This window comes from Panulirus ornatus, chromosome 1, assembly GCF_036320965.1.
Source record: "Panulirus ornatus isolate Po-2019 chromosome 1, ASM3632096v1, whole genome shotgun sequence".
NCBI classification, from domain to species: Eukaryota; Metazoa; Arthropoda; class Malacostraca; order Decapoda; family Palinuridae; genus Panulirus; species Panulirus ornatus.
In genome coordinates, this window is record NC_092224.1 from 86663614 (window position 1) to 86685878 (window position 22265).

A 22265-nucleotide genomic window follows, 5' to 3' on the forward strand; every position below is an offset into this window, starting at 1 on the left:
GTGGATCATAGGGTGGGGGAGGGGGCGAAAATTCTGGGGGCCTTGAAGAATGTGTGGAAGTCGAGAACATTATCTCGGAAAGCAAAAATGGGTATGTTTGAAGGAATAGTGGTTCCAACAATGTTGTATGGTTGCGAGGCGTGGGCTATGGATAGAGTTGTGCGCAGGAGGATGGATGTGCTGGAAATGAGATGTTTGAGGACAATGTGTGGTGTGAGGTGGTTTGATCGAGTGAGTAACGTAAGGGTAAGAGAGATGTGTGGAAATAAAAAGAGCGTGGTTGAGAGAGCAGAAGAGGGTGTTTTGAAGTGGTTTGGGCACTTGGAGAGAATGAGTGAGGAAAGATTGACCAAGAGGATATATGTGTCGGAGGTGGAGGGAACGAGGAGAAGAGGGAGACCAAATTGGAGGTGGAAAGATGGAGTGAAAAAGATTTTGTGTGATCGGGGCCTGAACATGCAGGAGGGTGAAAGGAGGGCAAGGAATAGAGTGAATTGGAGCGATGTAGTATACCGGGGTTGACGTGCTGTCAGTGGATTGAATCAAGGCATGTGAAGCGTCTGGGGTAAACCATGGAAAGCTGTGTAGGTATGTATATTTGCGTGTGTGGACGTATGTATATACATGTGTATGGGGGGGGTTGGGCCATTTCTTTCGTCTGTTTCCTTGCGCTACCTCGCAAACGCGGGAGACAGCGACAAAGTATAATAAATAAATAAAATAAAAGCAGACTAATGTTATTTCATTCTATGGTTAACATAAGAAATATATTCTAGCATCACTTTTTCCATTTTTCATTTGCCACATACCTGTATGTTGCTGTGCTCTCTTTATTTAATAAGCATTATTTGGCCATTGTTCTTGTGAGTTGTCTGCATGACCCCATCCCAAGGTTTGAAATTGTGGCTCAAGTTTGGCTGCTACATTCCATTTGAGGATACCTCTTACCCATGAACAACTAAGCCTTTCTACCTTTAAGAGTCAATTCTACAAAACACATGCAGAGACCTGATTTTCGTTTTCTTTTACATTTCCCTTTCACCTGAAATGACCTTAATTGGAGCAAGTTTTGTCCAAGCCATGTCAGTTTCTATAAAAAAGTTGAACTGATTCAGAAACACTTGACTGGTAATTTAAAGGGAATAGAACATTTAACCCTTAAACGGAAGCTGACAGCAATTGATACACTTCTAAGGTATGGCAGCCGACAAAACCATGTTAGCTTTTCCCACCTATTGTTTCATCATCCTGCCCACCTTTCATACCATTAGTCGCCTAATTTCTTTCACCATCAGGAAGGCGCAGAAGAAAATTATCCCCTCAGTAGCCCTAATAACCTACAACCACCATTAAAAGCCCTATTGTGGCCAGCAGGTTGACTGGCATACAATGACCCCATAGAAAATTCATATATCATTGGATGACCTACAACATTAGGAGAAAAAGGTAACACATGTTCGATGTTAAAGGAAAGTGATGTAGAATAACAAGAGAAATGTGAAAAAAAAATCACTGATGGAGATTGATGTTAACGGGATCACTTAAGAAAGGAAGGCCTTCTCTGGTAGGCGTTCCCATGGATTCCATTCTGGTGGGAGAAATAATGAATTGCATCTAGACTTTCACCATATTATCTTGGGATATCAAAGGATTTTGATACTAAATTATTGATTTACAGCTATCATATTTCAAAAGGACAAACGCCTTTTGTGTGCCAGCCACGCGATATCCTTAAAATTACATGAAGGGTAAAAGGTGTTAATATTTCTAAATGTATTCGTCTCATTCACCAGCACTAGCATCATTGTAAGTTTGTGAAGTAAGTACGTGTGTAGGAGACATATTGAGCAGCGTTCAAGATTAAGAAACTTGATCACTCAATATCCTTCCCTCATTTACCAACTATTATCCACGGCACTGAATATTACTACAAAGGTTGTAATATTTCTAAGTATATTAATGCCTGTGCATGAAACAAGAAAATTTGGGGGAAATATATTCAAAAGAAATAAGTATCATTTTCACGTTTCACTTTTAATGAGACGCCAGAAAAGCCTGGCCTCCTCGACTTCTTTCCTTAACATTGACCATAGATTTTGTGTATTTACTGTTATTTTTAAATGCTAAAACATTATTTGAGTTCATCTACACTAATATGGAATTTCCAGACCATACCCTTAATTGAAAGTTAAATTTTCAGATATGATTTAAGAAATCGAAGTCTCTAAAGCCTAAAAAGGACAGTAATGCGATAATGTACACATTACAACAAATTGAGGATAGCAGGTTTGAAAATGTAACAGCAAGAACTGAACAAAGAAACGAAGGCTGCATTAATATCTTAAATATGACAAGCTGTATCAAATAAAAAATGTATGAGAGCCGCAAAACAGAGATGGAATGGTTATTCAATACACTGCTAAGTGAAGTAAGAAATTTGCATGGGATGAGCACAGAGGCATTCCAGAGAAGTTTTGATAAACGGCTGATAACAAAGACTGGAAATATTTACAGATAAGCTCATAAATAAAGTTACACGATATTTACGTGGGCCTCCTCAGGAAGAGGCAATAGGAAGCATCCACCCCTAATAATTAATGACAAAATTACACATTGGTAGCGGTGGGGATGAGAAGGTTATCCAAAAACTCCTGATATAATTGCATCAAATATCCAATTAGATGTATTCTTTGGCAGCCTAAATTATCTGGCAAATATGAGCAGTTACATGAGAAAATCCGGGTAAACCTTATCGGTTATTATCATAAACGAACACCTGTCACATTCTTCACCTTCATTTTTCCTTGAAAATCGCTATTATAAAAGTCCTCTTTTTCTTAAACTTAATATCTGATCATTGTACCGCTTATGATCAAGTTAAAGTCCTTTTTCGTCAGCGTGACGTACACGTTGTTCGGCCGCCTCGTTCAACCTCAATCCAGTCGTTAGTAAGTTAGTTCTTCTCCTCAACCGCCACACTAAGGCTTGTCTCAAGACCTTGAAGGCCAACAGCATGTGTCCTGTGAATACTAGTCGTAGAAACGGTGAGTGTGGTCTGCTGTGTGTTTCATGCAGGATTTATTTAATGAGGAGTAGTTTTCCCCAGGGTGTTGTGGTAGTTTGGTGTCTGTGTGTGGTTGGAGGCCAAACCATCATGGGTCATCACCTGCGTGCTGAGGTGGGTCTGGCTTACCTTCTGACTCGCTGTCACATTTACGGTAATGAATCGAGATAATTATAACAAGATTAGATGTATGGAAATATTTTTAGACTACAGAGATAAGGTATTGAAAATGAGTGTGAGAAGAAGGAGGTGGAGGGAAGAGGCAGAAAACATTGCTGGATATCGGCAATAATGTAGGAAATTGGCTGTTGCATCTGTGCCATTGTGCCAGCACTAGGATCAAGTGCAAGTAAAAATAAAAATAGTACAGACAAAAGTCTCTCTTTCTCTCCATAAAGTTAGGCTTTAATTCACCACGATAGGTTTCTGGTAATTTCAGATGAAAAGTGTTAATAGACCTCATCAAGCTTACAGAAAATTATTTCACAGGAGATGCAAGTGGAAAACGAAGTTTTAGATTTGTGTGGTTAACATGGACTTTGCCATGGTTAATATACTTGTCAAATTAAAAGATGCACTTTGCATTTACTGCAATATCTTTCTGCTCAGTGTAAATTGAGGCTATCAAGGTGCTTTTATTACAAGTGCATTCCAGAAGTATAAGGATTTCAGTGAGTGTGCTAGAAGTTACATTGCATCTACTTGGTACAGAGGTGTGCAACAAGATGCTACAATTTTCTCTGTAAAGAAATACCCAGCTGAAGAAATCGTCAGCTCGATAAGTCTGTGAAATTTATTGTACAAGATAACTGCAAAAAGAATTCAGATTCTGCAAATTACAATATTTTGCTGTGCTAATGACGTAGTACAGTAAGGAACTGTACTACTATGTATTGCTTTTCATATGACGCTTGTGATATCTCAGTCTCTCTTGGAAACATCTTTCCTAAAAACTGAATACATTCTCATTGAATGTAAAAGTTCCTTTTTTTTTTCAAATGTGATCACTATTTCATACTTTGGCAAGGTGGCATCAAGAACAGACAAAGAAAGACCACGTTCTTTCACATCCACTCTCCAGCTGTGATGTGCAGTGCACCAAAACCATAGCTCCCTGACCACAACCAGGCTCCACAGACCCTTCCATGACTTACCTGAATACATCGCATGCCCAGATTCAGTCCACTGATAGCACGTTGAACCCTGTATACCTCATTGTTCCCATTCATTCTATACTCTGCATGCCTTTCACCCTCCTGCATGTTGAGGCCCTGACCATTCAGAACCTTTTCCATTCCATCCTTCCATCTCCAGTTTGATATTCCCCTTATTCCCTTCACTTTTGATGCATATATCTTCTTTTTTAATCTCTCCTTACTCATTCTCTTCATATGTCTACACTATTTCAGCAAACCCTCTTCAACCATCACAACCTCTTTTTATAACCATACATCTATCTTACCTTTTTATTATTTGCATAAACCACCTCACACCACATGTTCTCAGACATTTCGTTTCCAACTCTTCCAGTATCATCCACACATCCTCATCTATAGCCAATTCTAATGCATCCGTATAACATTAGTGGATCTGTTATACCTTCAATTGTACCCATTTTTGCCCTCAGGCAACAACTTCTTTCCACAAATTTTTCAGTGCTCCCAGAACCTTTACCCCTTGCCTACTGAATGATTTGCTTCCACTTCCCTACGTTAAGAGCTCGGAAAAGAGATTGTTTGTACTATGAATAATTATTGGCTTGATATTTCATTAAAGAGCAACCATCCATTGGTGTGTGCTTTTTAGAAAAGGATAGCAATTTTATTGTACATAATTTCTTAGATTTACCCCGCTAGAAGATATGAGAGCTTCTGCATTAGTTGATTCAACTCCACCATAATATTGGAGAAGAGTGCTTAAAAAGATGATTGTGCCTGAGCACAAATACACAAAATTTATTCAAAGGCTGCTTATGTTCACTTTGTTTCCCACAGTCTAAATCTGATGGTCAGTGACCTTATTGTCGTTACAGAAGTATACGATGATATCAGCACTATTAAGGCTGTTATCGTATTCTTCTGCAAAAACCAAAAAAGAGAGGTCTTTAGTCCCACATATCCCAATTTTGTGAGACTGTTTTGCAAACATATAGTCTATACCAGACTTTGGAAATGGACTACATCTGGAAGTACTCTACAGACTGCTCATCAGCTCTTTTGTTCATTCAGTTCAACTTTTTTTTTTTTTTCTATTTATCATCTCATATTCAGCATTACTTAAACCTGTTACAGAAGCACTTCAAGCAATTTAGTTGGACTTTCTAAAATGTAAGATCTTGTACAAAATTTGCTTACCATTTTTCATCTTCAGAAGAACAAAGCTGAAAAGCACTTTAGAAATTTTTTTGAATAAAGTAACTATGCTAGCTGATAAATTGAACATCCAGCTAAATGTGCTGCATCAGTGTGTTAGACAAATATGTCGCAGTAATCCTGAAACAGCAAAGGCAACTTTAGGCAGACTATAATTCTGCCATACCTCGAGTCCCCAATTAATACTCTAAAAAGTTGTTTCTCTAAAATCATCAGTGCACAGTTTAACCATTTCTTGTGTTAACCATCTAAGATTGCAAAGCTTGATCATTAGAATTTTAAAAAGCAAATTTCCATCATCCGTCAGTCATACAAGATCGAAAATTTTAAAACAAGCTTTGAGCCACATTGATTTTCAGCCTGTATCAGCAACACAAGACATCAGCAGGTGATGTCACCCTTTCATACATCTTTTTCTTTCATACTTTTTTTATATTTCCCTAGTTAGCAAGGAAGCACTAGGAACAAAGAAAAGCTACATTTGCTTATTTCCATTGTCTAGCTGCTATCTTGTGCAGTGTATCAAAACCATAGCTGCCTTTCCACAATCAGGCCCCACAGAACTTCCATTTTTTCCTTCAACTGCTTCATATGCATTGGTTCAAGCCACTGACAGCACATCAATTACTCTGTACTACATCATTCCAACTCATTCTATCCCAAGCTTGCCTTTGAACCTCCTGTATATTAAGGCCCTGATTACTCAAAAGCTTTTTCAGTCCAGTTTGGTCTCCCCACTTCTTGTCCCTTCCACTCTTGTCACATGAATCCTCCCTGTCAACATCTCACTCATTCTCTTTATTTGTTCAAGCCATTTCAGCACTACCTCTTCAGCTTTCTCAATCACACTCTTTTGATTATCACATCTCTCTCTTACTCATTTATTGCTTACTTGATCAATCTACCTCTCATCCACTTAATGTTCTCAAACATTTCATTTCCAACACCACCCTCCCCACACGTCCTCATCCGTCAGTCATCCCTTGCATCCATAGAGCATTGTTGGGACTGCTATACCTTGAGACTTAACCATTTTTATCTTCCAAGGTGGTGGACCCCATGGATTCTTTAATACTCCCAGACCCTTTACCTCACCCTATGGCTCGCCTCCATGGTTCCATTTTCTGCTATGTCCACTACAAGGTATCAAAAACACTTCACTTCCCCTAGATTTTCTCCATTCAGCTCATAATCCTACTAACATATCCCTCTGCCCTGCTGAAACTAATAACCTTGCTTTTATTCACATTTACTCTCAACCTTCTCCTGTCTCACACACTTCCAAACTTAGCCACCAAATTCTGCAATTCATTCTCGATTCTGTCACCACTGCTGTGTCATCAGCAAATAACTTACACTTCTCAGGCCCTCTCATACCCTACAGACTGCATACTTGCCCTTCTCTCCAAGACTGTTATTGCATTTACCTCCCTCACCACCTCATCCATAAACATATTAAAAGCCATGGTGACATCACACACCATTGCTACACACCAACTTTCTCTTGGAACCACTTGCTCTCCTCTCTTCCTATTTGTACTCATGATTTACACCTTTAATAAAAACTTCTCACTGATTCTGGCAGTTTCCCTCCCACACCTTGATTTATTTATAAAACCTTCTACAAAGTATCTCTACCAGCCATATCTTATGTTATCTATAGATCCATAAATGCCACATACAGATCCTCCTGTTTCTCCAGTTATTTATCGCATTCTGTAAAGCAAACATCTGATCCACACATCCCCAGCCACTCCTGAAACCAGATTGTTCCCCTTAAAATATGATGCTCTGTACATGCCTTCACCCACTCAATCATCTCTCTCCCATACAACTTACCAGGTGCACCCAAACTTTGCTCACCTTGCCTTTATACAGTGCCACTATAGATGTTTTCTGTTCATCCTCGGGCACCTCACCATGATCCATACATAGATTGAAAATGCTAACTAACCAGTTAACTGTACTTTCACCCTTTTCATAAGAAATTCAACTCCAATGTCATCCACTCCAGCTGTGTCTTGCCCTATTTCATAATATATGAGTTTTTACCTGCTTCTTCCTTCACAAAACCAAGCTCCATGATTGTCACTTTTGATACCTCTCTGACCCAAACACTTCATGTGCCACCCAGACATCAAATACAATCAACTGTCCTTTAAATTACTCACTCCATCCCCTTTCCTCATCATTATCTGTTACCACTTCTGTATTTGCCCTCTTCACCCATGGGATGATGGGATGGCAGATGCAGGGTGTTTTGGTCAGGGTGGTATGCAAAGTAAGTGGTTAAGTGAAGAGAGAAGAGGTGGTGAAACCCTTAAGTAATATGAAATGTGGCAAGTTGGCTGGAGTGGGTGTTGTTGTAAAGTTTCTTAAGAAAGGCAGTGACTGTGTTATTGATTGGTTAGTTTGTATTTACATTGTATGCCTGGATCATGGTGAGGTGCCTAAGGATTGGCAGAATGCATGCATAATGCCACTGTAGAAGGCAAGGGGGATAAAGGTGAGAAGGGAAGAATACAGAATATTAAGAAGCTGATAGAGGAAAGCAAAGAAAGAGTAGATGAAGATTTTGGAAGAAAGTTAAATGAAAAGTTTTGGGATAATAAGAAACTATACTGGAAGGAGGTGAAAAAGGAAAGAGGTTGATGTAATAATGAAGGGTAGAGGTGTAAGTATGGATGAAGAAAGGATTAATTGACAGCATAGTCTTCCCAGCCTTGACCTATGCAGCTGAAACATGGATGTGGAATGAGGCACACAGGTCAAGAATCCAGGCTGTGATGTGACTAGATGGAATGAAAAAAGAAATGAAATGGTGTATGAGAGATGTGGTATGGCAGGGAATGCAAAGGGAGTGAATTGTGGAGTGGGAGAATGGGTGAAACGTAATACTTTGAGGTGGTTTGGGCATGTGGAAAGAATGCAGGACTGGGAGTTTTACAAGGAGAGTGTATGATAGTACAATTAAAGGGGTTGGTGTAAGTAGAAGACATCCTGTAACATCGGCAAATAGGGTGGAGAAATACTGGAGGAGAGAAACGGAGGAAGAATGTGTGGAATGGTGTATGCGAGGGAGGCACAAAAAGACAGGGATAAGTGGAGACACTTTTGCCATGGCCACCCCTTGATGGGAGTTCCCATAGGGAATTGGCATCAGAGATATAGATAGATATGTAGATTCAAACTAAAGATGTGTAAGTTTGTTAAGTTTACCTGGTATGTTGTATGGGAAGATGGTGCTTGAGAGAGTGAAGGCAAGAACAGAACATCATACTGAGGAGGAACTGTGTGGTTTCAGAAGTGGAAAAGGATGTGTGGACCAGGTGTTTGCTTAGAAAAAACAAAAGGAATTGCATGTGGCATTTATGGATCTCCAAAAAGTATATGATAGGGTTGACAGAGATATGATGATGTAGGGGGCTACTGCTGGCAGCAGAGAACTTTTTATTTCATTATTATACTTTATTGCTGTTTCCCATATTAGCAAGATAGTGCCAGGAAACAGATGAACAAAGAACCATCCACTCACAGTACACAAGGCACACACACACATATTGTTTTTTTTTTCTTATTTTTTTTTTTTTATTATACTTTGTCGCTGTCTCCCGCGTTAGTGAGGTAGGGCAAGGAAACAGACGAAAGAATGGCCCAACCCTCCCACATACACCTGTATACACATACATGTCCACACATGCACATATACATACCTATACATCTCAATGTATACATTTATTTACACACATAGACATATACATATATACACATGTACATACTTCATACTGTCTGCCCTTATTCATTCCTGTCACCACCCTGCCACACATGAAATGAAAACCCCCCTCCCCCTGCATGTGCACGAGGTAGTGCTAGGAAAAGACAACAAAGGCCACATTTATTCACACTCATTCTCCAGCTGTTTCATCTTTTCTGTAACTTCTACAAATCTTCACCCTCGCTTCCTCAAGAGTGTGATCAGACATCCCACTAGCTGCCCCTCTCAACATATTTAGATCCAAAGTCTTTCTTTTACATGCCTGTTAGTTGATATGTAATCTAATAATGCCCACTGACCATCTTGCATACTAATATATGTATGTTTCTGTATGCCCCTCTTCTTAAACCAGGTATTCCAAATCATTAATCCTTTTTTTCTGCACACAACTCCACAAGCTGTTTGCCATTTCCATTCACAATACTGAATACCCCATGCACCCCAATTACATTCTCAATTGCCACATTACTCACCTTTACATTCAAATAATCCATCACTGATACCTGGTCTTTTCCATCAAAACTGCTGACACACTCACTCGCTACTCAAAAAAACTTGCCTCTCTTGATCTTTCTTCTCATGGACAGTTGCCTAAGCATTAATAATCACCTATCTCTTACCATCCACTTTCATTTTTACCCACATCAGTCTAGAATTTACTTCCTTTCATTCTTTCACCCACTTCCACACCTCCTGCTTTATGAGTAGGGCTGCTCCTTCCTTAGCTCTAGTCCTCTCACCAACCCCTGACTTTACTCCAAAGACATCTCCAAACCATTTTTCCCCTTTACCCTTAAATTTTGTTTTACTCAGAGCCAGAATATCCAGGATTCTCTCCTCAAACATATAACCCATCTCCTCTCTTTTCATTTTAGTTAAGTCCATACACATTTCCCAGTTTATTAAGATAGCAAGAGAAATAGAAAAAGGAAAGGTCTCATTCATTCTCTAGTTTTGGCGTAGTGCAAAGAAACTGTAGCCCTCCATTGCACAACAAGTTCTTAGACCTTTCAGTGGTTTCCCCCAGCTTCATGTGCCCTAGTTCAGTCCATATAAAGCACATTGCTTCAAAGTCATTAAAAAAAACAAAAACAAGAGCCAACAAGATAGATAGGGCAGAGGTATTATGGTTCACCCTTACCATTATGATGTAACAGCTCCTAACAGAAACCAGTTACCATGCACCTTTCCACACTCATGGATTTTGAATGAGGAACATATATGGGTGACAGTATACAAAGATGACTGTCGCCATGCTCACATCATAGCACATGAGTCTTACAACTACAATGACACTGCTTTCTCAGGAATGGGGTAAAGTGGAAGAATAAAGGAATGTATAAGGGGTGCATCATTGTCTGGAGGTTGCTTATTATTGCAACCTATTGTGCAGTGAGAAAGGACTACACTATATAGGCTGATAGTTAATTTTTTGGGTACCAATAGTTCATGACTCAGTACTGCTATTTTTCCTTTTGAATAAAAAAAGAAGAAAAGAAAAAAGAATCAAGAATTCCCATTAAGATTTTTGGATATGGAAAATAAAATGATGCTCTGTATTTTATTTTGTTCAGTACAATAGGAATGTAAATAGTTGTGACCACTGCCAACCCTCAAAAATGTTACTGAATATTATTGGTCCAAAACAGTAATAATATTTTTCAAAGCATTTCTTATACTTATGGGAATTAAGTTTTTTCACAATAGACTGGCTGGTAATGTTTGACTGTCCTAAAGCAAGAATGTTTCGAATAATAATGTTCAGAGTGGGATAAAGCTAGAAATATGACCTCTTTAAAAGTTTCACAATATGCTTTTGAGGATAACATGTTTCCATAATAGCCTATTAAGAATGAGAAGATATGTGAAAAACTAGGATGTGTCAAGGGAAGCACAAAAGTAACACATACCTAATCTGTTACAATTCAGTCTCATTCTCATGAGCAATCTTCAAAAATCATTAACTCAAATACTAACACATTATCAATAATTTTTAAAAGCAATGACTGGCTATACAGAATATCACAGGCTGTAAAGCCACAAAACAATTATATCAACATTTTTTATATTGGTAAAACTTCCTAACAATTCCATTTGATGATTAAAAAATTATGACACAGCCATCAGTAATCTACTACATGATATCCATCATGAGTAACAATAAGAATAAGAACAACATTTTTTTGCCCTTCATTAATGTGTTACCATAAACGTAATGAGAACCACAGACCCATCATTTTCTGAAGAAGGGAGCATACACTTTCTCTTGAAGAAGGAAGCATTCACTTTCTCTTAATATGTACAGCATTATGTAGCAGCTGTACAATCCACACTATAATTCTGAATATTAAACAATATATAACACACTTAGAATTTGTCTTAATTGGGAAGCACCTCACCTTACTGGTTTTGATAGGTTTTCTTTATCACATTTGACAGTATAGCATTAGTACTTGCACTCTTTAACTGAGAAGCACTTATAAAAATTTGTTTATCATGCATAAGACAAAAATTAAGTACCTTTCCTTTTCATATACTCTATAAAAATATATCTGTAAATCTGATACTTTGATTCTAGGCACTTACAGGTTGGAGAAAACACCAACATGATATCTATCCTACTTTATCTGCATTTTTTATTTTATATGTGAAGCATTCATTGGAGTTATTACAGAAGTGCAGCTATGAACCTATACAGTTACACTAACATTGCATTACTAGGTTTTTATCTTACACACAGAAAATTCATAATGCTTACTGTTTTTCTCTTGTAGACAGAAAATTCATAATGCAGACTAAGTTTTTCTCTTTTCTGTCATACACAGAAAATTCATTATGGAAATAAATTCCAACTAGCTTTTTCTCTTTTAGACAGAAAATTCATAAGTTTAAACAATTTGCTGAACTAAGAAATCATTTTGTTAGAACCTACCAGGTTTGAAAGACAAGCAGCTCTTCTTAGCCTGTTGCATAATGAGTGCACGTACATCCACAAGAGCACAATATTACATTAAAATAAACACAGAGTTCATAATGGAACAAAAACTGATAATTTTTTCTTAAATTGAATATAAAATGAAGGCTCTCAACATCATTGGCAATGATGTTATGGATTTGAAATTAAGAAATATGCAGAAAGATTAATTAAGTAAAACAACAACAGCAACAACTAGGTCTTCCAAAGACATAACATTAAACAGAATTACAAAATGCTTAGTAAAATCAAATGTGAATATATGAAACAAAAGCAAATGTAACCACAACAGAAAACATTAAGAATATCCATTTATGCATCTTGAAAATATAAGGAAGCTCCTTGGGCATGTTAATCTATAACCAATTCTGTCTTGTTTTCCTTTGTGATGAGCTGCACAAGACTGCCAGATGCAGGTCGATCAGTTCCAGTGGTCCACTTGTGGAAAAGCCTGTTCAAAGAGTTATTGTTTATATAAGTTGATACTGATAGCTATCTATCTGTCTGTCTATTTCTTTGATGCCCATTCCTTATGGGACCTCCTTCTAAGGAGTGGTCATGGCAAAGTCCCCATAAACTGTTAAACTCCAGTGCTGCTTTGAAGCCTTTAGAGCCTTATCCTTAACAGGCCACTGACAGAAAGCAACTGCAGTGCAGCATTTTCTGAGACTCCTACCTAATGTTCCTACCAATTACTACCAAATATTTACTCTTACCTGAATTGTTAACTCCAGATATAGCATGCAGCATGCTTCAGATTCTTGTCACAGGGTCCCAACAGTGATGTATGGGTGCCAGACACTGTATCTATATGAGTATGGAAGAGGGTGAATGTGATGGAAATGATATATTCCAGGACAGTATGTGGTGTCAGGAAGGCTGATTAGGTAAGAAAAAATAAGGTAAGGGAGAAATTTGGAGATAAGAAGAGTATGGTTAAGAGGGTGTGCTGAAATGGTCTGAACACATAAACAGAATGAGTTGTTCACAAACAAGATACATGTGTCAGAAGTGGAGGGGACAAGAAGGGAGAGAAGGAATTGGAAATGGAATAATAGAGTGAAAAACCTTTAGAGTTCTTGGGGCCTGAACATACAGGACATAAGGCATGCATGGGAAAGGGTGAATATGAGTCATGTGATATACAGGAGTTGATATGCTGTCAAAGGACCGAACCAGGGCATATGAAACATTTTGAGGAAACCACTGCAAGTTTTGGGGGATGTGGTTGCCATGGAGCTATGCTCTTGGTATATTACACATGACAGCTTAAGAATGGATATACGTGAATTTGGCAACTTCTTTGTTTCTAGTGTATATACATTTTTCAGTTCTGACATATTTGTCACGATATCAGAGCCGTGAGAGATTAAAGTCCTTGCTATCCCCTCCAAGATGAGGTTGGGACACACGTAAAAACACAAGAAGTCTAGTGTATGTGTTTTTTAACCTGTTGACCAAAGTAGCCTAACGCCCTACTCAGGGTTTGAAACCAACTTGGGTATATACAGTTGTTTGTCTATCGTCAATGTTTGTCACACTGTTGCAGTTGCACGAGGTTAAAGTCCATGCTATCCCCACCAAGATGAGATTGGAACACATGTAGAAACACTAGAAGTCTAGTGTGTGTATCTTTTGAACTATGTGTGGCTGAGGTAGCCAGACACCCTACCTAGGGTTTGAAGCCAACCCATGGTTATATATGGCCCAACCCACCCACATACACATGTATATACATACATGTCCACACACGCAAATATACATACCTATACATCTCAATCTATACATATATATACACACACAGACATATACATATATACACATGTACATAATTGATACTGTCTGCCTTTATTCATTCCCATCGCCACCTCACCACAAATGGAATAACAACCCCCTTCCCCCCTCATGTGTGCGAGGTAGCGTTAGGAAAAGACAACAAAGGCCCCATTCGTTCACACTCAGTCTCTAGCTGTCATGTAATAATGCACCGAAACCACAGCTCCCTTTCCACATCCAGGCCCCACAGAACTTTCCATGGGTTTACCCCAAACGCTTCACATGCCCTAATTCAATCCATTGACAGCACGTCGACCCTGGTATACCACATCGTTCCAATTTACTCTATTCCTTGCATGCCTTTCACTCTCCTGTATGTTCAGGCCCCGATCACTCAAAATCTTTTTCACTCCATCTTTCCACCTCCAATTTGGTCTCCCACTTCTCCTCGTTCCCTCCACCTCTGACACATATATCCTCTTGGTCAATCTTTCCTCACTCATTCTCTCCATGTGACCAAACCATTTCAAAACACCCTCTTCTGCTCTCTCAACCACATTCTTTTTATTTCCACACATCTCTCTTACCCTTACATTACTTACTCGATCAAACCAATATACTTGTGTCATATCCTCTCATCATTACCTGTTACTACTTCACCATTTGCCCCTTTCACCAATGTTCATATTTGTTCTCTTTTTTTCTCACCCTATTATCTTCCTTCCAGAACATCATTTTATTCTCCCTTTCCTGATGACTGCTCACTTTGAACTCTCATTTGCCCTTTTTTCGACCCCTGCACCTTCCTCTTGACCTCTACTGCTTCCTCTTTTACATCTAATCATTAACACTCCTTCCCATAAACATACACCTCCCTTTTCTCTTTACTAGCAACTTACTTCATCATCCAACCACTCGCTACCCCTTTCTCACCTGCCCACCTCCCACATGTCATACACTTCTCTTGCACATTTCAGCACCCCTTCCCTAAATATCTCCCATTCCTCATTCACTCTGTTGCTTCATTAACTCTCACATTTTGCCACTCTACACCCAATCTCCTAGCATTTCTTCACATACATCCTTTTCCCAAGCTCACACACTTTCACCACCCTCATCTCATTCATTCTGCTCCTTTTCTAAAATTCCACGCAAATCTTCAACCTTGCCTCCACACATAGTTGTTTTTATAACTAATTGTTTTTTCAACTGCTTTAGCGAGGTATTGTCAGGAACAAACAAACGTCAGCCTCACTTATACACATACACTCTAAATGCTAACTATACTGAACTGAAACCATAGCCTACATAGTAAATATACACATACACTCTAAATGCTAACTATACTGAACTGAAACCATAGCCTACATAGTAAATATCATCCAATAGATTGACTGGCCATGAAATGGGGCTCATGGCCAGAGTGCATTATGAAGTGCCATAAAAACAGTAAAACCATTAAGGAACAACTGCAGTCCTATCATAAAAACACTGCTACCCTCAACCTGAGTTAGGTCCAACAGAAATTTACTTACTCTGCAACAAACTCAAGTGTGGTCCAAGTGGAAAAATCTGCACTGGCCATCCACTTCCTGTTCATAGGTGTGTCAAGAGTAATTGGAAGTATGGATACAGCTGTTGCCCCTTTTGGTAGTCCAGACTTCTCATCTCCCAGGCTTTTAGTTAACTGATGCACAGCTGCCTTTGCAAGACCATATCCAATCATGCCTGTCGATAAAGGGTGACATTAAACTCCCTACATATGTCTTAATTTTCTACTCTCACCATTGAAATTTGAGGTATGATATTATCTGTTACATGATTGAAATAGAAATATTCATAGAAGGGAAGAGGATAGTGATAGACAATGTGTTGCAATATGTAAAGTAATAGCTATTATATGACTAGTTTTCAATGCAAAGATATAAATAAATATAGTTTATTGGCTTTAGGTAGCCATTCTGCTGAAAATACACAGTTGAGGTATAACCGATATTACAGAACTAGGGAGGTCATAATAGATATCTATACCTATATCTCTGATGCCCATTCCTTCAAGAAACTCCCATTAAGAGGGTGGTGATGGCAAAAAGGAATCTCCACTTATCCCTGTCCTTACATGCCTCCTTTGCATACACCATTTCACACATTCTTCCATTATTTCTCTCCCTCCAATATTCTTCCACCCTATTTCCTGATGTCACAGATGGTCTTCCTCTCACACTTGCCTCCTTTAATAGAACTATCATACATTCTCCTTGTAACTCCTTGTCTTGCATTCTATCCACATACCCAGACCACCTCAAAGTATTATGTTTCACCCACTCTACCACTCCATTATTCATTATCTTTGCATTTCCTACCATACCAGATCTCTCATACACCCTCTCATTTCTTTCTTCACTTCATCTAGTTGTACCATATGTTCAACTCAAATAGCTTATTTCCACAGCCTGGAATCTTGACCTCTGTGACTCATTCCATGTTCATGTTTTGGCTGCATAGGTCAGGGTCAGGAGGACTATGCTGTCCCTTAATCCTTTCTTCACTTCCATAATTCCTACTATACTTACACCACTTTCCCTCGCTATTCTATCAAGAGATCCAATGACTCCTCTACCATTTACTCCTTTCGCCCTACCTACTTCCTCCATATTGCCAAACTTACCGAAGATAGCTCCCAGATACTTAGTCTGTCACCTCATTCAGTCTTTTTCCCCTATATTTATAACAGTTTTGTACACTTTCTTCTCTCCCTCTATAGTGCTTTGCAAAATCTACACTTTCACTGTGGATCAGGGGCTGTATGCAGAAAACTTCTTAGAATGCTTAAGTATGCTTAACCCCAAAGAATTTTACTTAACTTTAAGAATTTTGCTCAGCATGTTTCTGAAAGCTGCCCTACACTTAAGTATTTGCTTAGCAGATGACAAATATTTTGACCCAAACTGCATTTCATACTTCTTAAATCTTATGCTTCAGTTCTGCTAAGCATCATGCTTAGTCATTTTCTGTGTGGCACTTAAGTCACTTGCACAGCTAAGCATAAAAATAAGCAGAAATCTAAGAATTTTTCTGCATACGGCCCCAGGTGTTTGCTTTGAAGAAAGTATGAGAAATACTCAGAAAAACAGATGGATTTGTATGTGGTATTTATGGATCAGGAGAAGGCACATGATAGTACTGACAGAGATGCTTTGTGGAAGGTCTTAAGAGTATATGGTGTGAGAGGTAACTTGCTAGAAGTAGTGAAAAGTTTTAATCAGGGATGTATGTCATGTGTATGAGTAAGAAGAGAGGAAAGTTATTGGTTCCCAGTAAATGTCAGTCTGTGGCAGAGGTGTGTGATGTCCCCATGGTTTTTTAATCTGTTTATGGATGGGGTGGTTAGGGAGGTAAATGCAAGAGTTTTGGAGAGAGGGGCGAGTATGCAGTCTGTTAGGGATGAGAGGGCTTTGGAAGTGAGTCAGTTGTTTCCTGATGATACAGCTCTAGTGGCTGATTTGAGTGAGAAATTGCAGGAGTTGGTGACTGAGTTTGGAAAAGTGTGTGAAAGGAGAAAGTTGAGAGTAAATATGAATAAGAACACGGTTATTAGGTTCAGCAGGGTGGAGGGACAAGTTAATTGGGATGTAAGTTTGAATGGAGAAAAATTGGAGGAAGAAGAGTGTTTTAGATATCTGGGAGTGGACTTAGCAGTGGATGGAACCATGGAAGCAGAAGTGAGTCACAGGGTGGGGGAGAGGGTGAAGGTTCTGGGAGCGATGAAGAAAGTGTGGAGGGAGAAAACATTATCTTGGAGAGCAAAAATGGGTATGTTTGAAGGAATAGTAGTTCCAACAATGTATGATTGCAAGGCATGGGACTATAGAGAGGGTTGTATGGAGGAGGGTGGATGTGTTGGCAATGAAATGTTTGAGGACAATGTTTGGTGGAGGTGGTTTGATCAAGTAAGTAATGAAAGGGTAAGAGAGATGTGTGGAAATAAAAAGTGTGTGGTTGAGAGAGCAGAAGAGGGTGTGTTAAAATGGTTTGGACATATGGAGAGTATGAATGAGGAAATATTGGCAAAGAGGATAAATGTGTCAGAGGTGGAGAAAACAAGGAGAAACGGGAGACCAAATTGAAGGAGGAAGGATGGAGTAAAAAAGATTTTGAGCGATCAGGGCCTGAAAACAGAGTAGGGTGAGAGGCATCCAAGGAATAGAGTGAACTGGAACAATATGGTATACCAAGGCTGACGTGCTGTCAGTGGACTGAATCAAGGGATGTGAAGCGTCTGAGGTATACCATGGAAAGGTCTGTGGGTCCTGGATGTGCATAGGAAGCTGTGGTTTTGGTGCATTACACATGACAGCTAGAGACAGAGTGTGAATGAATGTGGTCTTTTTGTCTTTTCCTGGCTCTACCTCGCTGAAGCGGGGGTAACGATTCTGCTTCCTGTGGGGTTGGGTAGTGACAGGAATGGATACAAGCAAGTATGAATACATACATGTATACATGCGGAAGATGAAAGCCGGCAAGGCAGCAGGTTTGGATGGTATTGCAGTGGAATTTATTAAAAAAGGGGGTGACTGTATTATTGACTGGTTGGTAAGGTTATTTAATGTATGTATGACTCATGGTGAGGTGCCTGAGGATTGGTGGAATGCGTGCATAGTGCCATTGTACAAAGGCAAAGGGGATAAGAGTGAGTGCTCAAATTACAGAGGTATAAGTTTGTTGAGTATTCCTGGTAAATTATATGGGAGAGTACTGATTGAGAGGGTGAAGGCATGTACACAGCATCAGACTGGGGAAGAGCAGTGTGGTTTCAGAAGTGGTAGCGGATGTGTGGATCAGGTGTTTGTTTTGAAGAATGTATGTGAGAAATACTTAGAAAAGCAAATGGATTTGTATGTAGCATTTATGGATCTGGAGAAGGCATATGATAGAGTTGATAGAGATGCTCTGTGGAAGGTATTAAGAATATATGGTGTGGGAGGCAAGTTGTTAGAAGCAGTGAAAAGTTTTTATCGAGGATGTAAGGCATGTGTACGTGTAGGAAGAGAGGAAAGTGATTGGTTCTCAGTGAATGTAGGTTTGCGGCAAGGGTGTGTGATGTCTCCATGGTTGTTTAATTTGTTTATGGATGGGGTTGTTAGGGAGGTAAATGCAAGAGTTTTGGAAAGAGGGGCAAGAATGAAGTCTGTTGTGGATGAGAGAGCTTGGGAAGTGAGTCATTTGTTGTTCACTGATGATACAGCGCTGGTGGCTGATTCATGTGAGAAACTGCAGAAGCTGGTGACTGAGTTTGGTAAAGTGTGTGAAAGAAGAAAGTTAAGAGTAAATGTGAATAAGAGCAAGGTTATTAGGTACAGTAGGGTTGAGGGTCAAGTCAATTGGGAGCTAAGTTTGAATGGAGAAAAACTGGAGGAAGTAAAGTGTTTTAGATATCTGGGAGTGGATCTGGCAGCGGATGGAACCATGGAAGCGGAAGTGGATCATAGGGTGGGGGAGGGGGCGAAAATCATGGGAGCCTTGAAGAATGTGTGGAAGTCGAGAACACTATCTCAGAAAGCAAAAATGGGTATGTTTGAAGGAATAGTGGTTCCAACAATGTTGTATGGTTGCGAGGCGTGGGCTATGGATAGAGTTGTGTGCAGGAGGGTGGATGTGCTGGAAATGAGATGTTTGAGGACAATGTGTGGTGTGAGGTGGTTTGATCGAGTAAGTAATGTAAGGGTAAGAGAGATGTGTGGAAATAAAAAGAGCGTGGTTGAGAGAGCAGAAGAGGGTGTTTTGAAATGGTTTGGGCACATGGAGAGAATGAGTGAGGAAAGATTGACCAAGAGGATATATGTGTCAGAGGTGGAGGGAACGAGGAGAAGTGGGAGACCAAATTGGAGGTGGAAAGATGGAGTGAAAAAGATTTTGAGTGATTGGGGCCTGAACATGCAAGAGGGTGAAAGGCGGGCAAGGAATAGAGTGAATTGGATCGATGTGGTATACCGGGGTTGACGTGCTGTCAGTGGATTGAATCAGGGCATGTGAAGCGTCTGGGGTAAACCATGGAAAGCTGTGTGGGGCCTGGATGTGGAAGGGGAGCTGTGGTTTCGGGCATTATTGCATGACAGCTGGAGACTGAATGTGAACGAATGAGGCCTTTGTTGGCTTTTCCTAGCGCTACCCCGCACACATGAGGGGGGAGGGGGATGGTATTCCATGTGTGGCGAGGTGGCGATGGGAATGAATAAAGGCAGACAGTGTGAACTGTGTGCATGGGTATATATGTATGTGTCTGTGTGTGTATATATATGTGTACATTGAGATGTATAGGTATGTATATTTGCGTGTGTGGACGTGTGTGTATATACATGTGTATGGGGGTGGGTTGGGCCATTTCTTTCGTCTGTTTCCTTGCGCTACCTCGCAAACGTGGGAGACAGTGACAAAGCAAAATAATAAATATATAATATATACATACATACATACACGGAATAAACCCCTCTTAGCACAAACATCCACGTGATAAGTTCCATTCTCATTTACTCCAGGCACTCCCCATTCATCTATTTTGCTAATTTCATCATCACACCTTCACATTTATACCACCTATTACAATCATTTTTCCCTCCTTCCCAAACCTAGTTATACATTCATTCAAAATTCTCCAGAAATTGTTCATTTCATTTTTACCTTGCCAGTCTTCATTGTTAGTTACCAACTTACTAATCATTAAAGAGCTTAAGATTAAGATGAGCTGAATATTTCTGCATTTTACATAAGTACTTGTCATGGTGGCAGATAATCATGAGTCTCTACAGAGTAAATAATATGGTTCATACATTATGCACTTGGTTGAACAGTAAGTGATGAATATTTACATTAATACAGTGGTGAACATACCACATTAGGTATATGTACATAGGCATGTCACCGGTACAGATATAATAGCAAAATGGGTTGTATATAAAAAAAAAATCCTGATTAGAAAGACAAAGCCAAATGTTGTAGTGTGCAAGGTATGTTAACAAAAGGACAAGGTGTTGACTTGTCCAACCACATAATTGGAACAAATAGCCAATATTATGCTCACTAAGGTTGAAGACTTCGTGTTACTGAATCCTTCTACACTGGAACAATGGCATGGCCATCTATATATCTAAATATCTATGTGGCTGAAACTAATAAAGTCTGAAAGGGCATTATGGATAGGCTTTAAATTTGTATAAATGTTGTGAATGACTATATAACACAATCCCAACATTTTCCCCATGTAGTACTCTCCCCAAAATACTTTTTTAGTCTCCATATAATGGACTATATTCTGTGGAGGCCATCACAGCCACACTGATCAGACATGCCAATGAAGGGGGGAGAGAGAGAGAGAGAGAGAGGGAGAGAATGGCCATGCAGGTGATGGTATTGGAAGGCTATGAAAGGGTGGGGTCTTAGGGGAGGAGAAGAGAAGGCTGTGCAAAGGCTGTGGGTTGGAGGAGGGGAAGGCTAACCAGGGGGTGAAGATGGGGGGAGAGAGAGAGAGATGGCCATGCAGATGATGGTGATTGGAAGGCTATGAAAGGGTGGGGTCTCAGAGGAAGAGAAGAGAAAGCTGTGCAAAGGCTCAGGGTCAGAGGAGAGGAGGGCTAATCAGGGTTGGGGGAGAGGAAGGCTGCTGGGGTCTTGGAAGGGGAGAGTCTTAAAGGGGGTATAGGTTTGAGGAGAGGAATGCCAAAAATGTAGAGACTACATTGTTCACCTTTGCATTTAAATCACCCATCACTAATACCCAGTCTCTTCCATCAAAATTGCTGACACACACTCTCAGCTGCTCCTAAAAGACTTACCTTTCATGATCTTTCTTCTTGTAGCCAAGTGCGTGAGCACTAACAATTTAGTTTGTGTGTTTTTTTTTGTGTTCATGCTATTGGTGTGGGAAGTGAATGTTGTGTCGTATGTGGTGCCTAGAATGGTTGGGGTTTTGTTCACTGGGAAAGAGTCTCTGTTTAAGGTGACTTGAGTGTGTGAGCTGGATTTGTCTATCTGGGGTTGAAAGAGTTACTGAAGACTTCTTTGGAGTCTAGGCAAGCCATTATTCCACTTGTGCACTGCAGAGCTCCATGTTTGATGTTGCTACTGTGGGTCATGGTGTTGTGATGTGGTTCTGAGATCATCTGCTTAAGGTAATGGAGGGCCATATAGGAAGAGTTAGAAGAGATGTGGGAAAAGAACCTTTCTTTGAGGAACTCCACAGTAGAATTTAATCATTTTAGGGGTGAAGCTATTGTGACTCTTGCATGGCAGCCAGCTATAATATTGCCA

General features: G+C 39.7%; 2 protein-coding genes across 2 annotated transcripts in view; one reads left to right on the plus strand and one right to left on the minus strand.

Moving 5' to 3' along the window:
* Positions 1-2918: 2918 nt before the first annotated feature.
* Kcmf1 (Potassium channel modulatory factor 1) overlaps positions 2919-22265 on the plus strand; it is a 205560-nt gene continuing 186213 nt past the window's right edge. Inside the window, exon 1 of the mRNA XM_071665279.1 lies at positions 2919-3044. Within this exon, the coding sequence (XP_071521380.1) occupies positions 3014-3044 (31 nt within the window). The 5' untranslated portion in view covers positions 2919-3013. The remainder of the gene's footprint in view (positions 3045-22265) is intronic.
* Positions 10759-22265, minus strand: part of Dhpr (dihydropteridine reductase) — a 51254-nt gene continuing 39747 nt past the window's right edge. Inside the window, exons 5-6 of the mRNA XM_071665280.1 lie at positions 15497-15689; positions 10759-12636 (exon numbers count right to left, since the gene is read on the minus strand). Coding sequence (XP_071521381.1) covers positions 12537-12636; positions 15497-15689 — 293 coding nt within the window. The 3' untranslated portion in view covers positions 10759-12536. The remainder of the gene's footprint in view (positions 12637-15496; positions 15690-22265) is intronic.